The sequence below is a fragment of the Lynx rufus genome, unplaced genomic scaffold (genome assembly GCF_022079265.1).
Source record: "Lynx rufus isolate CCGP_SWC_20201006 ecotype Redwood Valley unplaced genomic scaffold, mLynRuf1.p SCAF_12, whole genome shotgun sequence".
Classification (NCBI taxonomy): Eukaryota; Metazoa; Chordata; class Mammalia; order Carnivora; family Felidae; genus Lynx; species Lynx rufus.
Window position 1 is genome coordinate 1,705,001 of NW_025814826.1, and position 25,970 is coordinate 1,730,970.

General features: G+C 38.5%; 1 protein-coding gene across 1 annotated transcript in view; it reads left to right on the top strand.

The window, feature by feature from the left end:
- The window catches only part of LOC124507937 (ankyrin repeat domain-containing protein 26-like), a 337,690-nt gene that overhangs the window by 241,349 nt on the left and 70,371 nt on the right, over positions 1 to 25,970 (top strand). Inside the window, exons 16-19 of the mRNA XM_047074396.1 lie at positions 10,192 to 10,358; positions 21,596 to 21,766; positions 23,846 to 23,879; positions 24,459 to 24,594. Of these exons, the coding sequence (XP_046930352.1) occupies positions 10,192 to 10,358; positions 21,596 to 21,766; positions 23,846 to 23,879; positions 24,459 to 24,594 (508 nt within the window). The remainder of the gene's footprint in view (positions 1 to 10,191; positions 10,359 to 21,595; positions 21,767 to 23,845; positions 23,880 to 24,458; positions 24,595 to 25,970) is intronic.

Below are 25,970 nucleotides of genomic sequence, written 5' to 3' on the forward strand. Positions count from 1 at the left end.
GGGAGAAGAGGAAAGAGGAGAGTTGAAAGAGAAAAAAGGGAAAAGAGACGAAAAGGAAAGCAAAGGAAAGAAAAGATGCGGGCCTGGGTGGCTCAGTAGGTGAAGCGTCCGACTCTTGAATTTGGCTCAGGTCATGTTTCGCTGTACGTGGGTTCTTAACCCTCATCAGGCTCTGCAGTGAGATCATGGATCTTGTTCGGAATCTTCCTCTCTCCCTCTCTCTGCACCTCTCCTGTTTTTTTTTTTTTTATATGAAGTTTATTGACAAATTGGTTTCCATACAACACCCAGTGCTCATCCCAAAAGGTGCCCTCCTCAATACCCATCACCCACCCGCCCCTCCCTCCCACCCCCCATCAACCCTCAGTTTGTTCTCAGTTTTTAACAGTCTCTTATGCTTTGGCTCTCTCCCACTCTAACGTCCTTTTTTTTTTTTTTTCCTTCCCCTCCCCCATGGGTTCCTGTTGAGTTTCTCAGGATCCACATAAGAGTGAAACCATATGGTATCTGTCTTTCTCTGTATGGCTTATTTCACTTAGCATCACACTCTCCAGTTCCATCCACGTTGCTACAAAAGGCCATATTTCATTTTTTCTCATTGCCACATAGTATTCCATTGTGTATATAAACCACCATTTCTTTATCCATTCATCAGTTGATGGACATTTAGGCTCTTTCCATAATTTGGCTATTGTTGAGAGTGCTGCTATGAACATTGGGGTACAAGTGCCCCTATGCATCAGTACTCCTGTATCCCTTGGGTAGATTCCTAGCAGTGCTATTGCTGGGTCATAGGGTAGGTCTATTTTTAATTTTCTGAGGAACCTCCACACTGCTTTCCAGAGCGGCTGCACCAATTTGCATTCCCACCAACAGTGCAAGAGGGTTCCCGTTTCTCCACATCCTCGCCAGCATCTATAGTCTCCTGATTTGTTCATTTTGGCCACTCTGACTGGCGTGATGCACCTCTCCTGTTTGATCACTAACTTTCTCTCTCAAAATAAAGAAATAAACATTAAGACAGAGAAGAACAAGATAAAAAGAATAATAATTCAAATGAGAAGAAACAAACAAAGATAGAAAACCAGAGGAGAGTTGTCTACTGGTGCCTGTGACAGGTGGTTGTGCTGGTCTATGGGAGGGGCTGTCTGGTCCCATCAGTGTCTGTCTCACTCCCATAGAGAGCAGTTATGAGGCACAAAGAGGCAGGGTTTTGGGTAATTGGCCTGCCTCCACTGAGGCTCACTGTCTGTTCCCTGAAGCCCCACGATGTTGGTCATGGGGAGAGAAATGGCGACACCCCAATCTCTCCTGCCCACACGAGGTGTCTCAAAGCTCACTGTTTAGGCCGTCCTCACCGAATATCCTGGGGGCCTGGTTTGCCTTGCTGCAAATTCTCCTGTGCTCCCTGAGCACTGAGCTGGGATTCAAAACCCTATAGGATCCCGCTTTACTCAGACCTCGTTTTGGCGTTGGACCACTCTGCCCAGTTGACAAAGGTCCTCTGGCTCGTGCCTGCAGAGTCTTTTTCCCTTGGGCAGGGCAATACCTCCCCTTTCCACCATACTCAAGGTGTTCTCTCCCAGTGTTTCACTGAGAGCCTAGGGGCGGCTCCCTCCCCACCAGGCATGGGAGGTGGCAGCTCTTTTCTAGAGAAAGTCTGGCAACCTTGAATATTCTGTTTTTTAGCTTCTAAGGCTGTTTTGCCAAGTGGAATTGGCTCTCTGGACCTCTCCTTGGTCTGTGGTCCGGACAGGTTTTCTCATATCCAAATACACTTCCCACAGCGTCTCTCTCTAACTTCCTTTCGTTTCTCCACCAAAGGGCTGCCCCCACTCTATGCCTGTGCAGACCATTTTATTTCTCCCAATCCGCATACACGCCCTTCTGTCCCGCCAAGTTGTGTCTTTGCACCTGTGGAGATTTTTCTGTCCCTCTGCAGCCTTTATTCCTGGTATTCCGAGAGTTGTGACCTCAATACTGCTGTGTTTGAGGGTCAAGGGAAATTCTGATCACTCTCCTCTGCCATCTTTCCTCCTCCCGCCTCCTTTTATTTTCCTTTTCACAATTTCACACTTCTGTGTAGGTTTGCATTATTATATCAGTGTAATATGTTTTATAGATATTTACAATGGGCGTTTCTTACAGGAAGTGTTTTGATCTGAATTTTCTGTCCTTTTCTTTTTTTAAAGTTTATTCATTTATTAATTGTAGAGAAGGACAGAGAGAGCATAAGTGGGGAGGTGAAAAGAGACAGAGGGAGAGAGAGAAAATCCCAAGCAGACCCTGCACTGTCAGCGCAAAACCAGATGGGGTCTTGAACGCATGAACTGCGAGATCATGACCTGGGCCAAAATCAAGAATCAGGTGCTAACTGAATGAGGCATTCAGGCGGCCCTAACATTTCCTTTGGTAGTCCCCTGGGTACTTTTAATTTAATATGCCTTAGTTTAAAGACATTGTTTCTGACCCATTCCCTTTCCTCTTCCCTGACTCTTTGTAATCTGCTCTGTCATTTGTGTTCCCTAGCCTAATAAATACAGCCTTTGAACAGGAAACGTCCTGGACTCCGAACTTCCCTGAAATCACCGCATCCAGTCACACACCACATTCGATATTTTGTACCTGCTTACCATTTTTCATATGTTATTCCTGGAATTCACTCGCTCACCTATAATTTTGAAGTACTCTTCTGGTTTTGCTTCCTTTACATTCATCCTACATTGCTGCCAGAGTGACCTTTCTAAAATATACTTGTGACGATGTCACTCCTCTGCTTATTCAATGGATCCCCATTACCTGAAGGTGAAAATTCATGTTCTAGCATAACACTGTTCTTTTTTTTTTTTTTTGGTTTCGTCCTGATGTTCTAGTAATATCTCTCTATCTATCCCATTCCCAAGAACTCTGTTCCAGTTTTGCCATATTGCATAGGTGTTGTCACTTACTATATTATTTCATACTTGATTCTTTTGCCATTATAGAATGCCCTTCACACCCTCCCTGTGCACTTTGTCTGTCTTTTAAGATACAGCCCTATATTCCCAGCGTTTGCTGAGCTTCCGAAATGTAAGTGTTTTCTCCTTTGTGCGTTCACTGTACGTTATTCACTTCCCTTGCAGAACTAGAGGAGGGTATTTTTCTGTCCTTACCTGTTTTCATGCATCTCTACTGCTACTAGCATATAGAACAGACTCTGTCTTTTATTTATATTTCCAGCTCTTCCCCGGATCGTGGCTGTGACTTGACAGACACAGTATGTGCTTGTCTTTTTGAGTGGGTAAGTGCGTGACCAAATGAATCAATGTGGTATTTTTCTGAAGTTGGGTTTTTGTTTTGTGCTGTTTTTCTAGGAAGGAACAGCAAAGTCAGCAATGGAAGCAAAGGAAGATGGTGTTGGTATTATCGAAAATGTGACACCAGAGCAAACAGTTAATGACAGTTTGACTTCTGCTGGTGGAGTGCATAAAAATTACAGAAGTGGTAAGCTAGTGAATCTCTGTGAGTTGTTTTCCTATGATTAAATTCTAGTATGAAAAAAATCTGAAAGTATGTAGATCCAAATATATTATCCTTTTTTGTGAAGGTATTTTTCTGTTGCTATCTTTCTTTAGAAGTATCCCAAGTACTACCCCCTTTTACTTCCGGAAAATCTTGAACCCCCTGAACATCTTTTCTGCTATTGCTTTTATTTTATTGAAATATTCATGAATGGAGATAGACTTGTGTATGTGTTTATAATTCATAGTAACACATGTTTTCATTAATTTATCTGTGACCCTATTCTGTAGATATCATGTCAGCATTAGAATTAGGAGAAGAGGAAGATGTAGAATCACCTTCTCTTCCTGAGGTACTTTCTTCTTCTTATTTTTAAGTATAGGCGTGGAGTGATGTTAAAACATCCAAGAGATGCTTTGACTTTGACTTTTGAATGATTAAAATAACATCGCAGTCATACTTGTAGTGATATAGGTAAAGTAATGATGACCTATTCTAAGGTGACAACTAGGGAAGGAGGTAAAAAAGTCCTGATCTCTTAGGCCCAGGCAGCTGCTGCATAATGCTACAAGCACTGTATTTGAAATCAAAGACATGCTAGCATCTTGGTTCCGTCACTTCCTAGCTGTGGGATCTTGGAAAAACTTGCCTCAAGGTCAATGACCTCCTTCCTAAAAATGGCACCAATACCCACCTCTTGGTTATGCGTAATGAACAAATGTGGCAACGTTTTGTAACCTGTAAAGGGTGCTATAGAAATAGAAGACAAAATGATCACAGTGGCTTTTAGTGACTTACTAAATATTGAGGATACTTTGTTTGGTGAATGTTTGTTTGTTGTTGAGAGTGGGGTGGGGGGAACAGAAGATCCGAAGCAGACTCTGCACTGAGAGCACGGAGCCCAATGCAGGACTTGAACTCATGAACTGTGAGAACATGAGCTGAGCCAAAGTTGGGCGCCTAATCGACTAGGTCACCCAGGCCCCCCAAGAATATTTGTTTTAAATGTGAAGATGTCTGAAGGCCAATAAAATGGTCGTAGGGTCCAGAAAAGAATGGGAAAGTAGGAATGGGTTTTTGATTTTCTAATTTGACACTATGTTAAGTTCTGGTAATCTCTTAGAGGAGACATCATATAGGTATACAGTTGACCCTTGAGCCAGGTGGGTTTGTACTGTGGGAATCCACTTACACACAGATTTTTTCAATAAATAGAGTACCATCATGTAAATGTATTTTCTGTTCCTTATGGTTTCTTTTTCTATTAATTCTTTCTTTTGAGACAGAGAGTGAGGACAGAGCACGTGGGTAGGTGAGGGCAGGGTGAGAGAGAGAATCTTAAGCCGATTCACACTGCCAGCATATTTCTTTCTCTTTGATATTAATTGATTTGGCTGCTAATAATTTAAAGTTTTCTAATTCTCTAGTTATTAATCTTTAAAAAGTACTCAAATACACTTTAGTGCTCGTTATAAGGGATGGTAAGCTAAATAGTTTTTAAGGTTTGTAACATTAAAAATCATCTAACTTATTTTTTGGTCGATTTAACATGTAATGAATTGTTTAGTTCCAAAAACTGACGAGCTTAAGTTTATGAGTTCATATTTTTCTTCTGTCTTAGGCTAAGGCAAGTTAGTTTTCACTTCTTACAGGAAGTTACAATCCAGTGACTTGGGAACAGCTAAACATAGATGAAGAAAGTTAACAGTACAACTGTAATTATTTTCTCATTTTTCTTTGTCCGTACTTGATTACTTAAGGACAAGGTGTTTTTACAAACATGTATCCTGGCAGAAAAGACATGTGAAAATCAAAACAAGGAAATTAACCACCCATTTTTGCAACTGCAAAAAATGACTCAAGGACCAGCAATGAATAAGGAATGTGATAGGGAGCATGATGTATCTCTATATTTAAGACATGCTTGTATGCAAAACTCTGAGGAAATGTGGATCAAATAAGGCAAATTAGACTGGAAAAATAGCTTAAAACTCATCACCAGTGAGTGAAAGCTGAAGTTTGGTGAAATTTGTTAACAATACAGCATTCCTACTCATCTTGAAGGAGAACCACCTCGGGGTCACTCTAAGGAGGAACCAACTGAAAGGAAATACCTTCGAATTGGACAAATACTGTACTTCACTGTAAGGAGGAAGATGCATTTGGAGTGTCTGTCTCGGTCGTATTTCAGGCATTTCCTGAACAAAAAGAGCCTAGTCTTGAAAATGTCATTCTCTCTCATTCATACTCTGGGTCCCCAGAATATGCTTGCCAGTCATCTTCTAAGCTTTCTTTAAATGAAAGCAAATCATCCGGGACATATAAATCAAAACCACACTGAGATACCACCTCACACCAGTCAAGAGTGGCTAAATGATCAAATCAGGAGACTATGGATGCTGGGGAGGATGTGGAGAAACAAGAACCCTCTTGCACTCTTGGTGGGAATGCAAACTGGTGCAGCCACTCTGGAAAACAGTGTGGAGGTTCCTCGAAAAATGAAAAATAGACCTACCCTATGACCCAGCAATAGCACTGCTAGGAATTTACCCAAGGGATACAGGAGTGCTGATGCGTAGGGACACTTGTACCCCAATGTTTATAGCAGCACTTTCAACAATCGCCAAATTTATGGAAAGAGTCTAAATGTCTGTCACCCGACGAATGGATAAAGAAATTGTGCTTTACAGTGTGGAGGTTCCTCAGAAAATTAAAAATAGACCTACCCTATGACCCAGCAATAGCACTGCTAGGAATCTACCCAAGGGATACAGGAGTACTGATGCATAGGGGCACTTGTACCCCAATGTTTATAGCAGCACTCTCAACAATAGCCAAATTATGGAAAGAGCCTAAATGTCCATCAACTGATGAATGGATAAAGAAATTGTGGTTTATATACACAATGGAATACTACGTGGCAATGAGAAAAAATGAAATATGGCCTTTTGTAGCAACGTGGATGGAACTGGAGAGTGTGATGCTAAGTGAAATAAGCCATACAGAGAAAGACAGATACCATATGGTTTCACTCTTATGTGGATCCTGAGAAACTTAACAGGAACCCATGGGGGAGGGGAAGGAAAAAAAAAAAAAAAAAAGGACGTTAGCGTGGGAGAGAGCCAAAGCATAAGAGACTGTTAAAAACTGAGAACAAACTGAGGGTTGATGGGGGGTGGGAGGGAGGGGCGGGTGGGTGATGGGTATTGAGGAGGGCACCTTTTGGGATGAGCACTGGGTGTTGTATGGAAACCAATTTGTCAATAAACTTCATATAAAAAAAAAAAAGAAATTGTGCTTTATATACACAATGGAATACTACTTGGCCATGAGAAAGAATGAAATATGGCCTTTTGTAGCAACATGGATGGAACTGGAGAGTGTGATGCTAAGTGAAATAAGTCATACAGAGAAAGATAGATACCATATGTTTTCACTCTTTTGTGGATCCTGAGAAACTTAACAGAAGACCATGGGGGAGGGGAAGTGAAAAAAACAAAAACAACCTTAGAGAGGGAGAGAGCCAAACCATAAGAGACTCTTACAAACTGAGAATAATTTGAGGATTGATGGGGGATGGGAGGGAGGGGAAGCTGGGTGATGGGCATTGAGGAGGGCACCTGTTGGGTGAACACTGGGTGTTGTATGGAAACCAATTTGACAATAAATTTCAAATTAAAGAAAGAAAGAAAGTAAATCAGACTATGAAAATGAGAACAAACCAGACATTGAGCATCTTTTTAACAACAATGAGGATTTTTAAAATGATATAGAAAATAAAAAAGCAAGGAACCCACTAGTTACCTTTCAAGTGAAAGAAGGCCAAGAGAGTTTGACGTGCTAATGGCAAAAAATATGGACCAAAATACCACCGATTGTATATGTGCTGCCGAAGTGAGCACGACCACTGATTGTAAATCAGACCTCAGTCTAGTGATTCAGAGAGACTTTTTGATTTGTGGCTTGCCTGCTGCGATGTGATGAAACACATGGTTCAAACAGAAAAGCATGATATTTCAGCTGTCACAAACACTTACGAGAAAACAAAACCAGTACAAGACTTTTTTCCAGAAGCCATTATATGCAGATAATGACAGTACTCATAACTATAAAAGTATTGATTCTGAATTAGAAATTGTGAGTTCTTCTTCAGCATCCGGTTTTCCAGCATCTGAAGTACATCTAAGTGAAGAATTACATCAAGATATGCAAAGGTTTAAGAATGAGATAGGCATGTCACAAGTAGAGTTCCTGTCTTTGGAAAGAGAGAAAGTTCAACCTCCAAAAGAGAAGGAGGTCGGCCTTGCTGTTACTCTTGTTTTTTACTCTTTAGCAATTATCTGATCGATTCTGATTTTCCACTCAAGAGAACAAGAGTGTGCATACAATGGAATTGTCTAAATAAGTAATTGTGTCTGGAAATAGATTATTTCTGCTATCTAACAAATAGGAGTTCAGGGAAACATTCTTGTGATTTGTTTTCCTTAAAGTTTCTGTGTCAGTCTTCCAAGTAGTATATGAACTGGGAAACCAACTTAGCTATATAAGTACCATGTGACCTCACGAACCAGAATAACCATAAACTGCTTAAAAACCATAATAATCTCCAGGTTGTTGTTTTTTAATATATTGGCTTAAATATAAATTGCATTTCCATAAACAATAAAATGAGAAAGAAGCAATAACTAAGAGAAGGAATATAAACAAATGTTCCCAGCTAAAGCAATCTACTTATTGCTTCAGTATGTGTCTGTAGACTCTGGGTCTAGGGTTCTTGCTTGTCTAGCAAGACAGCAGCGGGATGCAGGATTACAATGGGAGAGACAGCTAGTGTCCCGGAGAACACACGAGCCCGGATTAAGGGTCCTTGCTCTGTTTTTAATAGGATCAGAAGGCTTCCAAACATGGTGATGGACGTGCACAAAGAGACAATCAATCTGTGAACATGAACTCATGGGCATGAGGGAAAGGGGGTTTCAAGATATAGGGTGTTAGGGGTTAGGGTCAATATAAAACAAAATCCTGGTGCCTGGCAGATGGTTGTTAACAGCTGACCTGAGGCAGCTTCTCTGTTTATCTTAGCTAGTCTAGGGGAGAAGACAGATGCTACCTCAGGATCCACAAGGCACCTTTCTTTTGCTAATTAGCTCCCCTCTGGGCATCTTCACCCTGCAGCCTACAGCCTATAGCCCTATTTACCTGTTTACCTCACTTGGTCCTTCCTTCCTGTGAAAGCAGCTTTCTGCCATAGTGCTAAATTGGGGAGTGTGTCCTCCTGAATATCTAATCTTGTTTACCTCTCACACCTTGGTCTTGGAGCCTTTGCCCCTCCCTCTCTATACCTAGATACCTAATATTGTTTACCCAAACTTGGGTGTGAGCCATCCTATGGCTTTGTAATTTTCTATGCCTGGTTAACCCATCAGTGCAGGCTCAGGGAATTCCTAAGCTTATTGCCCACATATATAGGCAGTCTTGTCTGCTTTACTCACAATCTTGGAACTTAGAATTTCAACATGACCCCTTTGAGATAGGCTTAATAACAGCAATTTGTATGATCACCCCTTTTTTTTCACATTTTTTAATCTCATTCTCAGATGTTTCTGTTGAGTCAAACCTTCACTTTATGTTCAATTGAGTATGATACCTTTGGGCCTGTATGATTTTTACCATGTAGGTAGCATAAACCTTCAGCAAACCTTCGGTATTTAACTCCAAGGGAGAAAACTGAGTTTTGAGATGTGTGGACTTTAGAAATAGACAAAACCTAGAGATACCCTCCTTTAAAAGAATAAGTAGCTAATCTCCTCGTCCCCTATCAAGGTATTAATTTACTGTGCCAAAGTCACACTTTTCATGCATCTGACTAATTTAATGAATTTGTGGTCATTTCTCTGATTCAGCATTCAAGAATTGTATCGTCTCTTTTGGTGCCATAAAATGCTAGGGAATGCCACTTTAGGAACTTGGGATGAATCGTTTAACCTTTTTGAGTTTTACTCACGTTATCAGTAGCAAATGGGATTAAAAGTGATCATAACTTTTATACCCTCTCTCTATAAAATTTTATGCTTATTGAATGTGAGATTCGGAGAGCATTACTAATTTCCCAGAATTCCACCCTAACATCGGTTTCACGTTGTTCCTTTTGTGTTGTGGCAAACTTTGGTTCATAAATTTTAGGGGACACTGTCACTTTTTTTGAGAACCTTAGGATCCAAAAGAAAAAGAATTGTAAAAGGCAGTCAGGGAAAGAATAGCTCCGTGCAGAAAGAGGAAAGCTTCCTGGTTTTGTTACTGGAGCACCTCCATGTCACATGTTTTAAATCTGGCTGTTGTGTAAATCCCAGGTGGTAAGGGTAGAAAAGGACAAATTTTGTCTCTTGTCTTTTTATGTCTTTGTATCTCTCGGTCAGATGGGGAGGCGTAGGTGGGTAATTCTCGGTAGCAAAGTGTGGATATGAATAAGAGTACAAAATTAAGAAAGCCCTTTTAGAAATTTTGGTATCTTCTGCTTTTTTTAATTCCAACAGAAATGAAGCAGAGTTTATAAAAATTACAATTACTTGTAATGATAAAGTAAACACAAAATATTTTCCTCCATTGAATTTATGACAAACTAAGTGTCAACTGATAAAATTAATGAAAAAAAAACTTCTTTTTATTGACTAAAGTAACAATTACCTTTAGTATCAAGTTCCATTAAAGGTTGAAGAAAAAAAGAAGCACAGAGGAAGTGACATGGAAGTATCAGAAAACATACATGGTGCTGCAGCTGCTGGATTAATTCCACAAAGACAGAATGGAAAAACTGATAACCATCAATTGCCTATTACAGAAAATAAACATTCTGATAGGTAAGCCTATAGCAATATTTAAATAGTAGGTAATTGTTATTTTCCTATGCAACAAACTTTTCTAGTTTGAGCTAATGTTCATGATGAACAAATTTTGTATTTTTCGTGGAGATATTTCATCCTACGTGCTAATGAGAGAAATGTAAATACCAATGAGATACCATTTTTTGCAGTCATAGTAATAAATATTTTATTTAAAAAAATAACCAAAGTTAGGAAATGTGAGGAAAATGACATTCTTAGACACTGTGGCTGGATGAAATTGGTAACTCCTTTCTGAAAGGTGATTTAGCAGTGTATTTCCAAATTTCAAATATGTTGGGGCGCCTGGGTGCCTCAGTTGGTCAGGCGTCCAACTTCGGCTCAGGTCACGATCTTGCACTTCACGAGCTTGAGCCTTGCATCACGCTCTGTGCTAACAGAGCAGAGCCTGGAGCCTGCTTCAGATTCTGTGTCTCCCTCTTTCTCTGCCCCTCCCCTGCTTGTGTTCTGTCTCTGTCACTGTCAGAAATAAATAATATAACATGAGAAAAATATTTCAGGTAGGTCATCCCTTTATTCCAATGGTTTCATTGCCAGGACTGGGTCCTTCTGAAATACGTGACTTCTATAAGCAAGCACGTGCGCCTGCACGTGCAAACACACACACACACACACACACACACACACACACACACCACAGTATAAGGGCACTTATTATATATTATTACATCTACAAAATAGGACAGATATATTAAGGTTACTTATATAAATATGTTACATGTATATGTGAAGGATATTTATTATAGCATTCCCATATCAAACATTTGGAGATAGTCTAAATGTTTATTGACTTATTTTGAGAGACAGACAGAGAATGTGCACACTCGGGAGCCCAAGCATTGAGGGGGAGCAGAGACAGAGAGGGAGAGAGAGAGAATCCCAAGCAGACTCCACGTTAACAGTGCAGAGGCCAACACAGGGCTCGATCTCACGACCACAAGATCATGACCTGAGCCAACATCAACAGTCAGATGCTCACCAGACTGAGCCACCTAGTGCCCCAGAGATAGGCTAAATATCCATTCATTAATAAGGAACTAAAGTTTCACTTCTATAAAGTAATGGGGCATGTGACCATTAAAAAAATTTTTTTTTCAACGTTTTTATTTATTTTTGGGACAGAGAGAGACAGAGCATGAACGGGGGAGGGGCAGAGAGAGAGGGAGACACAGAATCGGAAACAGGCTCCAGGCTCTGAGCCATCAGCCCAGAGCCTGACGCGGGGCTCGAACTCCCGGACCGCGAGGTGGTGACCTGGCTGAAGTCGGATGCTTAACCGACTGCGCCACCCAGGCGCCCCGTGACCATTTTAAAAAATGAATTTAGGTCTATGTGTACTGATGGTTTAACAAAGTATATTTAAAGCATTTGGTTTGGTTTGATGTCATGTCTTATGCACATTTTGTTAGAATACTTTTAATATCTACTGAATTGCAAACGGAAGTTCCCTGCTACACTGGCAGTCTACCAACAAAATTGCTAATTATTCGATTTTTGGTTTTGTTTCCCAGTGCATGAGTGGTCCAATGTTGGACCCTCAACTTAATCTGAATATTGCCAAGAGGATTCACGTGGCAACATGTCTCATATTCTATATAAACATTTCATGGCCCCTGTGCTATAAAGCAAGATGCTGGTAATGCAATGAATCGTTTTTATAAAGGTACCTTGCTTGCATGCCATTATCCTGCCTTTTCAGAGAATATATTTCAACATGAACCACACCAAATTTTTCAACAGTGCCTTCATGTTATACCATTTGTGACAATTCAGTTTACAAAGTAGGACTATTTTCTGCATTCCCAACCCCTTTTACTTCTGTGTATAAAATTTTAATATGACTAATTACTTTGGATAGTATACAATATCCCAGAGTTGGGTGACTTTTTAAAAATGTTTGTTTATTTTGAGAGAGAGAGAGAGAGAGAGAGAGAGAGAGAGAGAGAGAGCACGCACACATGAGTGGGGGAGGAGCAAAGAGAGAGGGAGAGAGAGAATTCCAAAGAGGCTCCGTGCTGTCAGTGCAGAGCTCGATGCTAGAGAACCTAGAGATCATGACCTGAGCCGAAATCAAGAGTTGGATGCTTCGTGGGCTGGGCCACCCAGGTGCCTTTAGAGTTCAATAATTTTATCAAGCACGAAATACTGCCCTTGAAACTTAGTTTTTCTGTGGTCTTTCTAAGCATGAGAAAAATGGTAATCAGCTTATATAATATTATATATCTAGAAAAATTTTAAGGAGTCTTGTCAGTGTATAATTTTGTGAGTTATTTAGTACTTTGGTCTGACATTTTAAAAAGGCAGAAAAAAAACAACTAGTGCTACATATATGCAATTTTTAAGACTTCCAAATATTACAAAAATACTACCTAATCGTTATGTAACAATTGAAAACTACAGCAATGATAGAAAATTAGATCAACAATGACCATTCCACTTAGCTATGAAATCCTTCAAGAGCCTTCTTCACTCTTTGATCCTGATTTCCCTCCCTCCCATCCACTCTTGAATTCATTGTAGCAATTTTCCCTCTCCTCCAGAATTGTTTTTTCAAGGTTACCACCTATTTTCACTGTAATAAATCTAAACATAATTTCATACATCTCATTTTACTTAACGTTTCAGCAATATTTGACGCAATGGAAAACTCTCTCCTCCAAAATTCTGTCTCCATGTTGCTTGTAGGATATCACTCACTCACCTGATTTTCCCGCTGCCTTTCTAGTCTGTACACCTCAGCCTGATTTGCTTGTTTCTTCTCGTCCCCCACCTTTTAACCCATTGATGTCTTCCAGGAATTTGCCTTTGATTTTCCTTCTCTTGACTTTTACTATCTTGTATAATCTAATGATCCTCAAGTTTATATCTCCAGCCCGGATCTCTCTCCATAATTCCAGGCCCGCATATCAAACTGCCTACTTGATATCTCTTTCTGGATAGCTATTGCAAACTTAACATGTCCCAAATTGAACTCCTGATATGCTTTCTTAATATTTGCCTTGCATGTCTTTCCTAATTGAGTTAATAACAGTTCTATGAGTTGCTCTGCTAAAAAACTTGGTGTCATCTTTGACTCCTGTCTTTTTTTCTTTTTCTTTCACTTTTTCCTTCTATTTTCTTTTTCTTTTTCATACACATCACATCTCATCTGTCAGCAAATCTTGCCATGTCTTCCTTCAAATATATCGAGAATCCGAACACATCTTCCATGACCAGTAGACTGTCATCTGTTGTTTATATTGGTGTAATAGGTAACTAAATGGTCTTCTTGTTTGTTTGTTTCTTCTTTTGTTTTTCCTCTGTTTGCGTTAATTCTAAACACATTGGATATAGTAAAACATAAGTGGGATTGTGTCCTTCCTCTGCTCCAAGCCTAATTGCCTCCCATTTCACTCAGAGTACATGCCAAAACTCTTCCTAATGCCGACAAGGCCTGTGTATGATCAGGTGTCTCCTTCTCTCTCTCTGATTTGAACTCTTTTCTACCCCTTTCATTCTGTCCAGCCATACTGATTTCTCACTACTCTTTAAGTACTTCGGACATACTTCTGTACTTCCGGTTGACTCTATCTGGAATGCTTTCCCTCAGATACCTCATGGCTTGATTTTTCCTTTGTTGTTTGTTTTTCCTTTCAGGTTTTTGCTTAAAAGTCACTTTCTCAGCAAGGCCTTTCTTGGCCATCCTGACTAGTACTTCAACTACCCTTTTCCCTATAACACATCAAAATGTGATTTCTCTGCTTTAGTTTTTCTCCTCTAATACTGTATATTTTGCCTGTGTAGCTTATTGTCATTGTATGTTTACTTCACTCATGAGTAGGATTGTTATCTGTTCATTGCCATGTCCTCAGTGCCTAGAAAATGTTCTAGTCTATATGGTACTTATTGTATAATGTTTATTGAGTGAACGGAGTTTAACTTGTGTGTAATTTTTTTAACCTAATACTAGTCCCCACTTTGACAAAGTTTGGCGTGGGTTCATTCTGACAACTAAACCTGCCAGTTATATACAGTTTTTGGATTTTGGGGGGCCCAATATTGTGTTTACTTGCCACTTATTCTTTTAGTTGTATTTATGTTAGTTTTCATTATGGTGAAATGTATCAAAGGAATAGCAAACTTCCTTTATGTTTATTAAGGAAACTAAAATATGGTGGCAAATTATTATAGGACTTTAAAAATTCTTGCCAAAGGATTATGAGCCCTCAATATCTGAAATAAAAAGATGAAGTTGGAATTGATCACTTCCAAATAAGAGCGAGCTATGCTGGTTAGGTATAGTCTTTTCTAACAGAGCAGTCTGCTATTCTTATACAGGGTTTGGGGTAGAGTGGAGTTTAAGGATTGGGGGACTTTCAGAAAATTAAATGGTTTGTCATCATCTGAAGCACCGTGCTTATTTGGGTGAGACTGTTGTGGATTGGTTGGCACGCTGAAGCATGTGTACTGGAGTGATTTTTGTCCTTTATTCGTTGTCTTTCAGAAGGAAGGAGCTGAAATGGATTGGTTGGTGAGTAGGACTGGTGGGCATTGATTACCACATTTAAAACTGATTCTGGTGGCTTCTTGTTACCATGGCTACGTGTTAGGGTTTCTTTTTGTTTTGTTTTGTTTTGTTTTTTCTAAGTTTGAGGTGGCTTTCACCAGATGTTTTCTACTTCAAAGTTGCTTCTATTGACTGGGTTCAAAATGAAAGCTATTTCAAATTCTATAATTACAGATTCATTTTTGAAGTTTGAGTCAAGAGGAATTGTTTCATAATTGCTTTCAGAAAGATTCTTCTTTTCTTGGATGTTTTTTCCATGAGAAAAGTTATCTGTATAACAGTTTTTTTTGGAAAAAAAAACCACAATTGTTAGTTTTGTTTTTGTTTTTGGTGCTCTTCGGGGCTCATGTTTAAGTCCTAAATAATCTGTGGGAAATTTCATTATTTTTTGGAAATGTACTAGCTGTATGGTAATACTATTCTGTTGCATGCATTTAGTCCATGAAAACAGAATTATAATTTTCTTTTGGGTGAATCCCCCATTTTTTTCTATTAGGATTAGATATTAGGCTAAAAGTATACAAAAGTTAACAAATCATTTTTTTTTTATTTTTTTTAATGTTTATTCATTTGGAGAGAGAAAAAGTGAGAGTTGGGGAGGGGCAGAGAGAGGGGGAGACAAAGATTCCGAAGCAGGCTCCAGACTCTGGGCTGTCAGCACACAGCCCGATGTGGGGCTCGAAGCCACAAACCCTTAGATCACAAACTGAGCCAAAGTCATACACTTAACGAACTGAGCCATCCAGGCGCTGCAAACCATGTTTTTTTTTTTTAAACAAAAGCATAGCTAATCAGATGATTTTTATTTTTGAGCGATAGATAATGACATATGAGTACTTTTGAATTTTTGAAGTGTTTCCAGATTTATGAGATATAAGTAACATACATCTGTGTGACTGTAAGGTGTACCTGTATTAATTTGATACACTTTTATATTGTCAAATGATTACCACAATAGTGTTAATACTTCCATCATCTCACATAAATATCATTTCTTGTTTGTGATGACCTAGTCTTGTAGCAACTTTCAAATGATAGGATACAGTATTGTTCACTGTAATCACCATCCTGCACATTAAATCCCCAGAATTTATTAATCTTGTAACAGGTGGTTTGTACCCTTTGACCAATATCTACCCATTTCTCACAGCCTCCTAACCCTGGCAACCACCAGTCTGTTCTGTTTGTCGTGCAATTTTTTTTCTTAATTCCACATATAAGTCAGATCATACAGTGTTTGTCTTCCTGTGTCTGACTTTTTTTCACTAAGCATAAAGCCCTCAAGTTTCACTCATGCTGCCACAAATGGCAGGATTTCCTTCTTGTTTGTGGCTGAAAATGTTCCATTGTAAATGTATACCATATTTTTTAATCCATGGATCCACTGATGGATGCTTAGGTTGTCTCTTGACTATTGTAAATAATGCTGCAATAAACATAGGGCTGCAGATATCTCTCCAAGGTAAGGATGTCATGTCTTTAAGATATATACTCAGTAATGGGATTATTGGCTCATATGAAGGTTCTATTTTTAGTTTGTTGAGGAGCCACCATACTGTTTTACATAGTGGCTGTCCCAATTTACAGTCCTACAGGAGTACAAGCAATTCCTTTCCTGTACATCCTTGCCAACGATATCTCTTGTCTTTTTGACAATAGCCATTTTAATAGGTCAAAGTGATATCTATATACTGCAGTTTTGATTTGCATTTCCCTGATGAATAGTGATATCGAGCACCTTCTTGTGTACCCCTGACCATTTGAATATGTTTTGAGGAGAGACGTCTTTTAAGGTGCCTTGCCCAGTTTTTAATTATATTTATTTTTAGCTGTTGAATTGTACGAATTCCTTACACATTTTAGATATTGACGTTTTTCATATTTGTAGCTTGCGAATGTTTTCATCCTTTCCATAGGTTGCCTTTCCATCATGTTGCTTGTTTCTTTTGCTGTGCAGAAACATTGTTGATTGCATTGGTTGGTTTTGCTTTTATTGCTTGTACTTTGGATGTCCTATCCTAAATCATTTTAAGATCTATGTCAAGGAGCTTTTATCCTATGTTTTCTTCTACGAGTTTTACGATTTAAGATTTTATATAGAAGTCTTTATTTGCGTTTGGGTTGACTTTTGTGAGTGGTGTAAGGTAGAGGCACAGTTTTATTCTTTTGCATGTTAATATCCAGTTTTCTCACCATCATGTATTGAAGAGATTACCTTTTCTCTTTTGAGTATTCTTGGGTCTCTTAACAAAGAGACTTTATGCATGGGTTTTTAGTTGACTTTATGCATGGGTTTATTTCTGGGTTCTCGATTCTGTTTCATTCATCTTTGTGTGTTTTTTTTTTTCTTGTGCAACTTCATACGGTTTTTATTACCATAACTTTGTAATAGTTTGACACCAGCAAGTGTGAGGCTTCCAGATTTGTTCTTCTTTCTTAGGATTGTTTTGGCTACTTGCGGTCTTTCTTGTTCCTTACACATTTGAGGAATGCTTTTCCTATTTCTGTGAAAAACATCATTGGAATTTTGACAAGGATTGCATTGACTCTGTAGGTCGTTTCAGGTAATGTGGATATTTAATGATACTAATTTTTCAAATCCATAAACAACGGGGTATCTTCCCATTTGTTTGTGTCTCTGCTGTTTCTTTTACCAATGTCTTGTAGTTTTTACTGTACCTATCTTTCAGAAAGTACTTGATTAAATTTAGTCCAAAGTATTTTGTTCTTTTTGATGCTTTGGGGAAGGGGATTTTTTCCTTATCTTTCTTTTTCAGCTATTTCATTGTTGTTGTTTAGAAATGCAACTGATCGCTTGATGCTGATTTTGTATTTTTTTTTTACTAAGTATAATCTATTGTCAAATTCGTTTCCATACAACACCCAGTGCTCATCCCAACAGGTGACTTCTCAATACCCATCACCCACTTTCCCCTCTCCCCCGCCTCCTATCAACCCTTAGTTTATTCTCAGTGTTTACGGGTCTCTTATTGTTGGCCTCCCTCCTTCTCTGTAACTTTTTTCCCCTGTCCCCCCCCCCACCCATGGTCTCCTGTCAAGTTTCTCAGGATCCACATATAAGTGAAATCATATGGTATCTGTCTTTCTCTTCCTGACTTATTTCACTTTGCATAATACCCTCCAGTTCCATCCACGTTGTTGCAAATGGCCAGATTTCACTCTTTCTCATTGCCAAGTATTATCCCACTGTATATATAAACCACATCTTCTTTCTCCATTCGTCAGGTGATGGACATTTAGGCTCTTTCCATAATTTGGCGATTGTTGAAAGTGCTACTGTATACATTGGGGTACATGCGCCCCTATGCATCAGCACTCCTGTATCCCTTGGGTAAATTCCCAGCAGTGCTATTGCTGGGTCATAGGGTTGTTCTATTTTTAATTAGCTGAGGAAGCTCCACGCTGTTTTCCAGAGTGGCTGCATCAGTTTGCATTCCCACCAACAGTGCAAGAGGGTTCCTGTTTCTCCACATCCTCGCCAGCATCTGTAGTCTCCTGATTTGTTCATTTTAGCCACTCTGACCAGCGTGAGGTGGTATCTCAGTGTGGTTTTGATTTGTATTTCCCTGATGAGGAGTGACGTTGAGCATCTTTCCATGTGTCTGTTGTCCATCTGGATGTCTTCTTTGGAAAAGTGTCTATTCATGTCTTCTGCCCATTTCTTCCCTGGATTATCTGTTTTGTGGGTGTGGAGTTTAGTGAGTTCTTTACAGGTTCTGGATATTAGCCCTTCCTTTATCCGATATGTCATTTGCAAATATCTTCTCCCATTCTCTCCATTGCCTTTCGGTTTTGTTGATTGATTCCTTTGCAGTGCAGAAGCTTTTAATCTTGACGAGGTCCCAATAGTTCATTTTTGCTTTCCATTCCCTTGCCTTTGGAGATGTGTCAAGTAAGAAATTGCTGCAGCGGAGGTCAAAGGGGTTTTTTTCCTGTTTTCTCCTCTAGGGTTTTGATGGTTTTCTGTCTCACATTCAGGTCCTTCATCCATTTTGAGTTTATTTGTGTGTATGGTGTAAGAGAAGTCGTCTAGTTTCATTCTTCTGCATGTTGCTGTCCAGTTCTCCCAGAAGAAAGAGACTGTCTTCTTTTTCCCATGGGATACTCTTTCCTGCTTTGTCAATGGTTAGTTGGCCATACATTTGTGGGTTCACCTCTGGGGTTTCTATTCTATTCCATTGGTCTGTGTGTCTGTTTTTGTGCCAACACCATACTGTCTTGATGATCACAGCTTTGTAGTAGAGGCTAAAGAGACAGAGTGTTAACAGGGGAGGGGTAGAGAGAGAGAGACAGAGAGAGAGAGAGAATCCAAAGCAGGCTCCAGGCTCTGAACTGTCAGCGCAGAGCCCAATAGGGCGCTTGAACCACAAACCACGAGATCATGAACTTAGCCGAAGTCAGAAGCTTAACTGACTGAGCCACCCAGGCACCCCTGCATCTTAATGTTGATTTTGTATCCTTCATCCTTGGAACAGCTTTTTGGTGGTATCTTCAGGATTTTCTATATATAAGAATATGTCATCTGCAAACAAAGACAGTTTTATTTCTTCTTTTCTGATGCGGATGCCTTTTATTTCCTTTTCTTGCCTGACTGCTTTGGCTAGGACTTCCTCTATCCAGTTGAATAGGAGTGGTCAAGTGGGCAACTTTGCCTTGTTCTTGAACTTAGAGTAAAAGCTTTCAGTTTTTTACCACTGCATATGATGTTGGCTATGGGCTTATCATCTTGGGCTTCATTATGTCCAGGTGTGATAAGTCAGTACCCACTTTGTTGAGAGTTTTTACCCTGAAAAGATGTTGAATTTTGTCAAATGCTTTTTCCTCACATGCTGGGATGATGATATGATTTTTTTATCCTGTTAATGCGGTGTATCAAATGTATTTATTCGATTTGACTTCTGAAGGATAATTTTGCTGAGTAAAGTATTCTTGATTGGTTGTCTTTTTTCTCTTAGCACTTTGAATATGTAATCCCACTGCCTCCTGGAATGTAAGGTTTCTGCTGAGAAACTCCTAATAGCCTTATGCGGGTTCACTTGTAGTCACATAGTCTTTCCTCACTCTTTTTCATTCTTTTGACTTTGTTCTCTGCTGACTGGATAATCTGAGAGTTCCTGTCTTTCAATTCACATTTTTTTTTTTGCTTGATCCATCTCCTGTCAGTGATCACTCTTGCTTTTTTCATGTCCTTCATTATACTCTTCAGCTCCAGGATTTTTGTTTAGTTAGCTTTTACTATTTCCAGCTCTTTGTTAAGCTTCTCATTTTATTCATAGTGTGTTTTTCTGATTTTATTGAATTGGCTTTTTGTGTTTTTCTTGTAACTCACTGAGTTTCCTTAAAACTGCTATTTTTGAATTGTCTTTTGAATAAATTACAGATCTCCCTGTGTTTCCGATTGATTACTGGAAGATTATTGTGATCCTTTGATGGTATCATATTTCCTTGATATTTTATGTTCTTTGCAGTTTTGCATTACTGTCTTTGCATTTGAAGTAGCAGTCACCTCCTCCAGTCTTTAATGACTACCTCTTCAGTGTGTCCACGCCTGATTTTTTTGCTCCAGTGGGATGCTGGAAATTCTCTGCAGGACACCTGGTTTTCCAAAAAGGCTCTCTCATCCACGGGTGATTATCTTAGAGAGTGTTTTCTAGCGAGGGACTCCCCGATGTGGCTGAGAGGGAGGGGCTGGAGGCACTTTATGGGCTATTGCTAGGTCCACAGATTAGACTGTAGCATGTCTGCCTGTTACCTGATGCATGGGTAGGCAAGACTTTTCCTCGGTCCCTTGGAATATAGTGCTAGATTCTCACAGCTCCTGCAAAGGCAGTTTTGCCCATGGGTGGATAAGATGCCACTTTGTTGTAGGTGGGGAGACGCAACAACGTACATCTTGTTCAGCTATGATACTGATATCGCTCTGACATATGGGTATTTTAAAAGTAGTTTTTCCCCTAAGATATGTCCTTGATTTCTTCTTTCATGTTATATGGACCTCATGCTACTTTAAAACTTTGTTGAAATTAAGAGTTCTTATATTTCAAAGCAAACCCAAAAATAGAGCACACATCTAGTTATTACTCCCATGTCTAAGAGTCACTGCCTTTAGGCAATGAACTCTAACTTTTTAGTGTAACCTTCAAGGTTCTTCAGAATTTCTTTCCTGACTGATCTCTTACTACTTGCTTCCATGTATTTTATGGTTTTTTTTCCAAGTTCCTATAAGCTTATAGTTTTTCCTTTCAAGGCACCTAGATGCCATCTGTGTAATCTTTGTGCTCACATTCTAATCTCTAAGAAAATGGTTTTCTCCCGTTTCTTTCCCTGGTGACCTCTGCTGTTTATTTTTCCTCTTCAGTAAAGCCTTTCTCGTCCTCACTTACAGCTTTTCACATGTCAATTCTTACAAATCACATTGTATTCTAATTGTATATTTACCTGTGTTTGAAGCAACAGATGAGTATTTCCTTTTGTACGGTTGGTACTTCAGCACTGTTCTCTGAATTAATCAAATTAAGTCAGATGGGTAAAATTCAGAACTTGATGAAAATTGTCTTTTTATTCTTTTTCAGTAAAATTATTAGAAAACATTGGCTTTTTATGGCTTTTTAATGGCTTTTTTTTAAAGGAGGGAACCTGGTTTACAGATGAAGAAGTTAAAGAAAGGTGAAAATGAAAAAGGGACATCAAAAGGATCTGTGATCACACCAGTGTTGCAGAAGGCAGATTCCCTAACTGGTGGTCCACTACAAAAGAATGATGGCAGCCATTTCAGTGAAAAGGATCAGCATGAAAGCAGGTAAAATCTATAAATTCTTTATGTGCCTGTGAAGGAATTTTAGCAGTGATTACCTTTTGTGGAAATAAAATGCTGTAGTGTAGGTAGGTCCAAGCTAAGGCAAGAAATACTCAACATATCAAACACACTGCTTGAAAAGTTGTGATGAGGGTAAGTGACTTTGTCAAGGAGCAGTTTCAGTAGTCACCATGGAAGCATGGAAGGTGAGTAAGTGTAAACAACTCCTTAGAGCATTTTAATTGGGAAAGGTAGTAGAGAAATGGATGATAACTGAAAAAGAATGTGAATTGCAAAGGCATTTTCTTTCTCTTTTTATTTTAAGATGGGAGCTTTTAGAGTATGTATTCTGTTGGAAATGATCAATAGAGATAGACATGGTTAGTTAATTTCATTTTGTTTGAGTTTCCAAACATTAGGTAGTTTGTTGATTGTATTACATTATCTTTTAAAGATTATAGTAATTGTTTTTAGTACCCTTATTCATGTGATTTTGTGCAAGAAATTGGTTTATTCTGAATTGGTTCCACAATGGGGTATTCTCATACAATTGAATGTGCAGATTTAAAAATATATATGTATGTATGCAAGTATGTATATATATATATATATATATATATATATATGGCTATATAATTTCTTGTATGTATGTATATGTATATTTATTATATGTATATTATATGTATAGTATACATATTATATGTATATGTATATGCATAATATACAAATTATATGTATAATTTCTTATATATGTATATATAAGTATATGTGTATAAGTTCTATATGTATATATTTGTATACACACACACACACACACACACACACACACACACACCCTTATCATAAATGTATGCAAGCACTGAGGCCATTCTGAATAAAACTAATCCTTCCTTGATGCTTTTAGATATCCAGTGCCTTTGATAATATCACAAATAGCTATGATTTTGTTAGGGACTTTAAAGTTTCTGGTTCTGTTAAGTTAATATTATTTAGGTTCTGGGGAAAGGGGAAGATTTTGTTTATTTACAATTGGAAAAGAAACTAGTAATCCATAACAGATTATTCCTTTTGGACTAGAGAGCTCTAAATTACCAAAAGCATGCTTCCAGTACCAACAGTGCCATTGACACAGATTGTATGCTCAATAAGTATGTGTTGAATGTGGGAATAAACAGTGGAATGAATGAATGAATGAATGAATGCATGCATGCCTGTTAAGGAACTTCTCTAGAAGAAGCAAATCTTTAGTTTATTGAAAGTAGATTTCCCATCTTGCCAAGTATAAAGTCTCTTAAAAAATGTGTAAGATTCAGAAATTGTTATGTATCACTATAGCTAGAAATCGAATCATAATATAGATTCATTTGCTGTCATATTAGTTAGAAACACTGGAGTATTACTTTAACCACATAGCATAAAACACATGCTTTGAAGGCACATTCCTGGGTTTGAATTCAGGGTCTGTTCTTGGCCAGCGACGAGGGCTTCTTGGGCAAGTCACTTCGACTTTCTGTGCCTCATTTTCTTCCTGTGTAAAATACCTAATATAATAACCTACTTCATAGGATTGTTGTGGGGCTTCAAATACCTTGAAGACATGTAAAGTGCTCATAGTAATGCCTAGAGAGTAGTTGCATAGTGAGTCTTCAACACGTTAATATCATGATTGTTAAAAAGGGGTTCTTTCATATAGGGAGTTAACTTGCACTTTCCAAGTAGGTTTTAGTGCCAGTGAAAGCTTATTTTTAGTAAAATGACAACACAAACAATGGTATCATTCCTATCAAATAATGCAAGTAGCATTAGGATTTTCCTTTGCTTTTGTTAGTTTTTACCTAACGTTAGTACTTTGTTGTGCTTGCTTCAGCAGCACATATACTAGAACTGGATACACCCAATCCTTTGTTAATATTAGCAGTAGTATGTTTTCTATGTTGTTTAATGTTACTCTGTTGTTTAATCCCCTTTGTGGAAAATTAGTTTCAAATGCAGAGATTTTATATCAGAAACAATAGGTTTAGATATGCTTTGTATTTTAAGTATTTAATATTTGCCTGAAAAGAATTGTTGGGTTTTTTTCAGAACTGCAAAGAAAATTTCTAAGAAAAAGAACAAGGTAAGCAAAAGAGACAATGTAATTTTATTTCATTTATTATTTATTTTATTTTTATTTTATTATATCATTTTGATACATATTTGTTAGGAATATTGTTCAGTGGCAAAAAATTACTTTATGGAAGATGTAGTGAAAAAATAGAAAATGTTCCTTTGTTGTAGAGTCATTTGCTGTGAAAAAGTTACTTAGAAATACTAGCTGTGGATAACAGTGTCTTTTTGATAAAAATCTGTTTTTTTAAGAAGTCTCTGTGGTTTCGCTTTTAAATGTTCATTCACTTATTTTTAAAATGTATTTTGAGAGAGAGCACGCACAAGTGGGGGAGGGGTCGAGGGAGAGGGGGAGAGAGAATCCCAAGCAGGCTCCATGCTGTCATTGTGGAGGTCAACGTGGGACTCAAACTCAGGAACCCTGAGGTCATGACCTGAGCCAAAATGGAGTCGGATGCTCAACCGACTGAGCCAGTCAGGTGCCCCTGTTTTTGCTTTTATAAAAAGATGGCTATTTATCACTTCTCTACACCTAGTATAGTTTATAAATATTTGGGGGACATTTTGAAATGGTATTATTCATTGGTAGGTCAAAAAGCAAATTACCTCTATGGATGACCTTGTCGACTTCATTCAGTCATCTGAAACAGCTTCAGAGCATTGTGAGTTGCCTTACTCTAAGAACTTCATGTTGCTGATTGAACAACTTGGCATGGATTGTAAAGGTAGGAAGTCTTTTTACGTATATTGCTGTAGTAATATGTGCACACCTTGCCTACTACTGCACCATAGAGCACTGCTGTATTATAGAGCTGCTCATCTCAGAAATATGGTTTATATTAAAATAAAAGGAGCACTATTGTATCCTCTCAGCCAAAGAGTCATCATTTCTACTGTACCTTTCTTAGTGGGAATGGCACATCTAATGTGTTTGTTAACTCTGCTTCTCTTCTGTGCCTTCACCCAGGTCAGGTCATTATTTTTCTCCTAGATGACTGAAATAACCTCAGGACTGTTTTCCCTGCCGTTCTACCTCCCAGGACCTTGGTCTACACTGCAACCATAATTAGTATATGTTTTAAAAAATGTGTCTTTCATCATGGTACCCCTTGCTTAAAACGTAGCTATTACTTCTCATTGCTATTAGGTTGAAGGCCACAGTCCTCTGGCTTCATCTTGTATGGTTTTACATCCTTCTTTCCGTCTGTGTCTTATCCAGTGTTTTAGACGTTCTTCCTGTGAAAGAGCTTTTTGTTTCCAACAGCTTTAGTTAGGTAAACTGCACATATATGAAGTGTGTCATTTGATAGTTTTGACATATGTTTACACGTATGAAACGATAACCATAATCCAGACAATTAACATATTCATCACCCTTAAAAATCTCATGTCCCTTTATATTCCCTTATTATGAAGCTGCCAAATTGTTTTCTAAAGGAGTTGGATGGTTTTCCATTCCCACCAGCAGTCTGTGAGAGCACCAATTCCTACATACATATTCATGAACACTTAGTATTGTCAGCTTTTTAAATCCTAGCCATTCGGATGGATATTTAGTATGTACCTCATTATGGTTTCAATATACATTTCCCTAATAACGGATGATGGTGAGCATATTTTCATGTGCTTGTTTGCCATCTGTGTATCTTCTTTGAATTGTCCAAGTCTTTGGTTGTTTTAAAAATTTGTTTGTTTGTTTTCTTAGTTGTTGAGTTTTCAGAATTCTTTGTATATTCTAGACACAGTTCCTTCTTTGTTTTCTTTTTTTTTTTTTGTGGTTGTTGTTGTTGTTGTTTCCACTGAAGCCTTTTATTTGCACATATGTATTACATCCCTAGAAAAAGAATCCCAGGATTTCTCCTTCTGTGTGTTTTCATCTTCCTTCTTCATGGTCTATGACTGTAGCTGAGGTGGTCAGTAGAATGAAACCAAACTGAGCAGATTATTCTGCCATTTTTCTAGATCTTTGCATTGTCCATCAATTCTGGGGCCAGTCACTCCATGCTTGCTTAACCTGCCTGTGAGTTTCACAACAATTTTCCCAACTCTGTGATCATCAATGATTTTAAATTCACCAGTGTAACCATGCTTCATCATCACA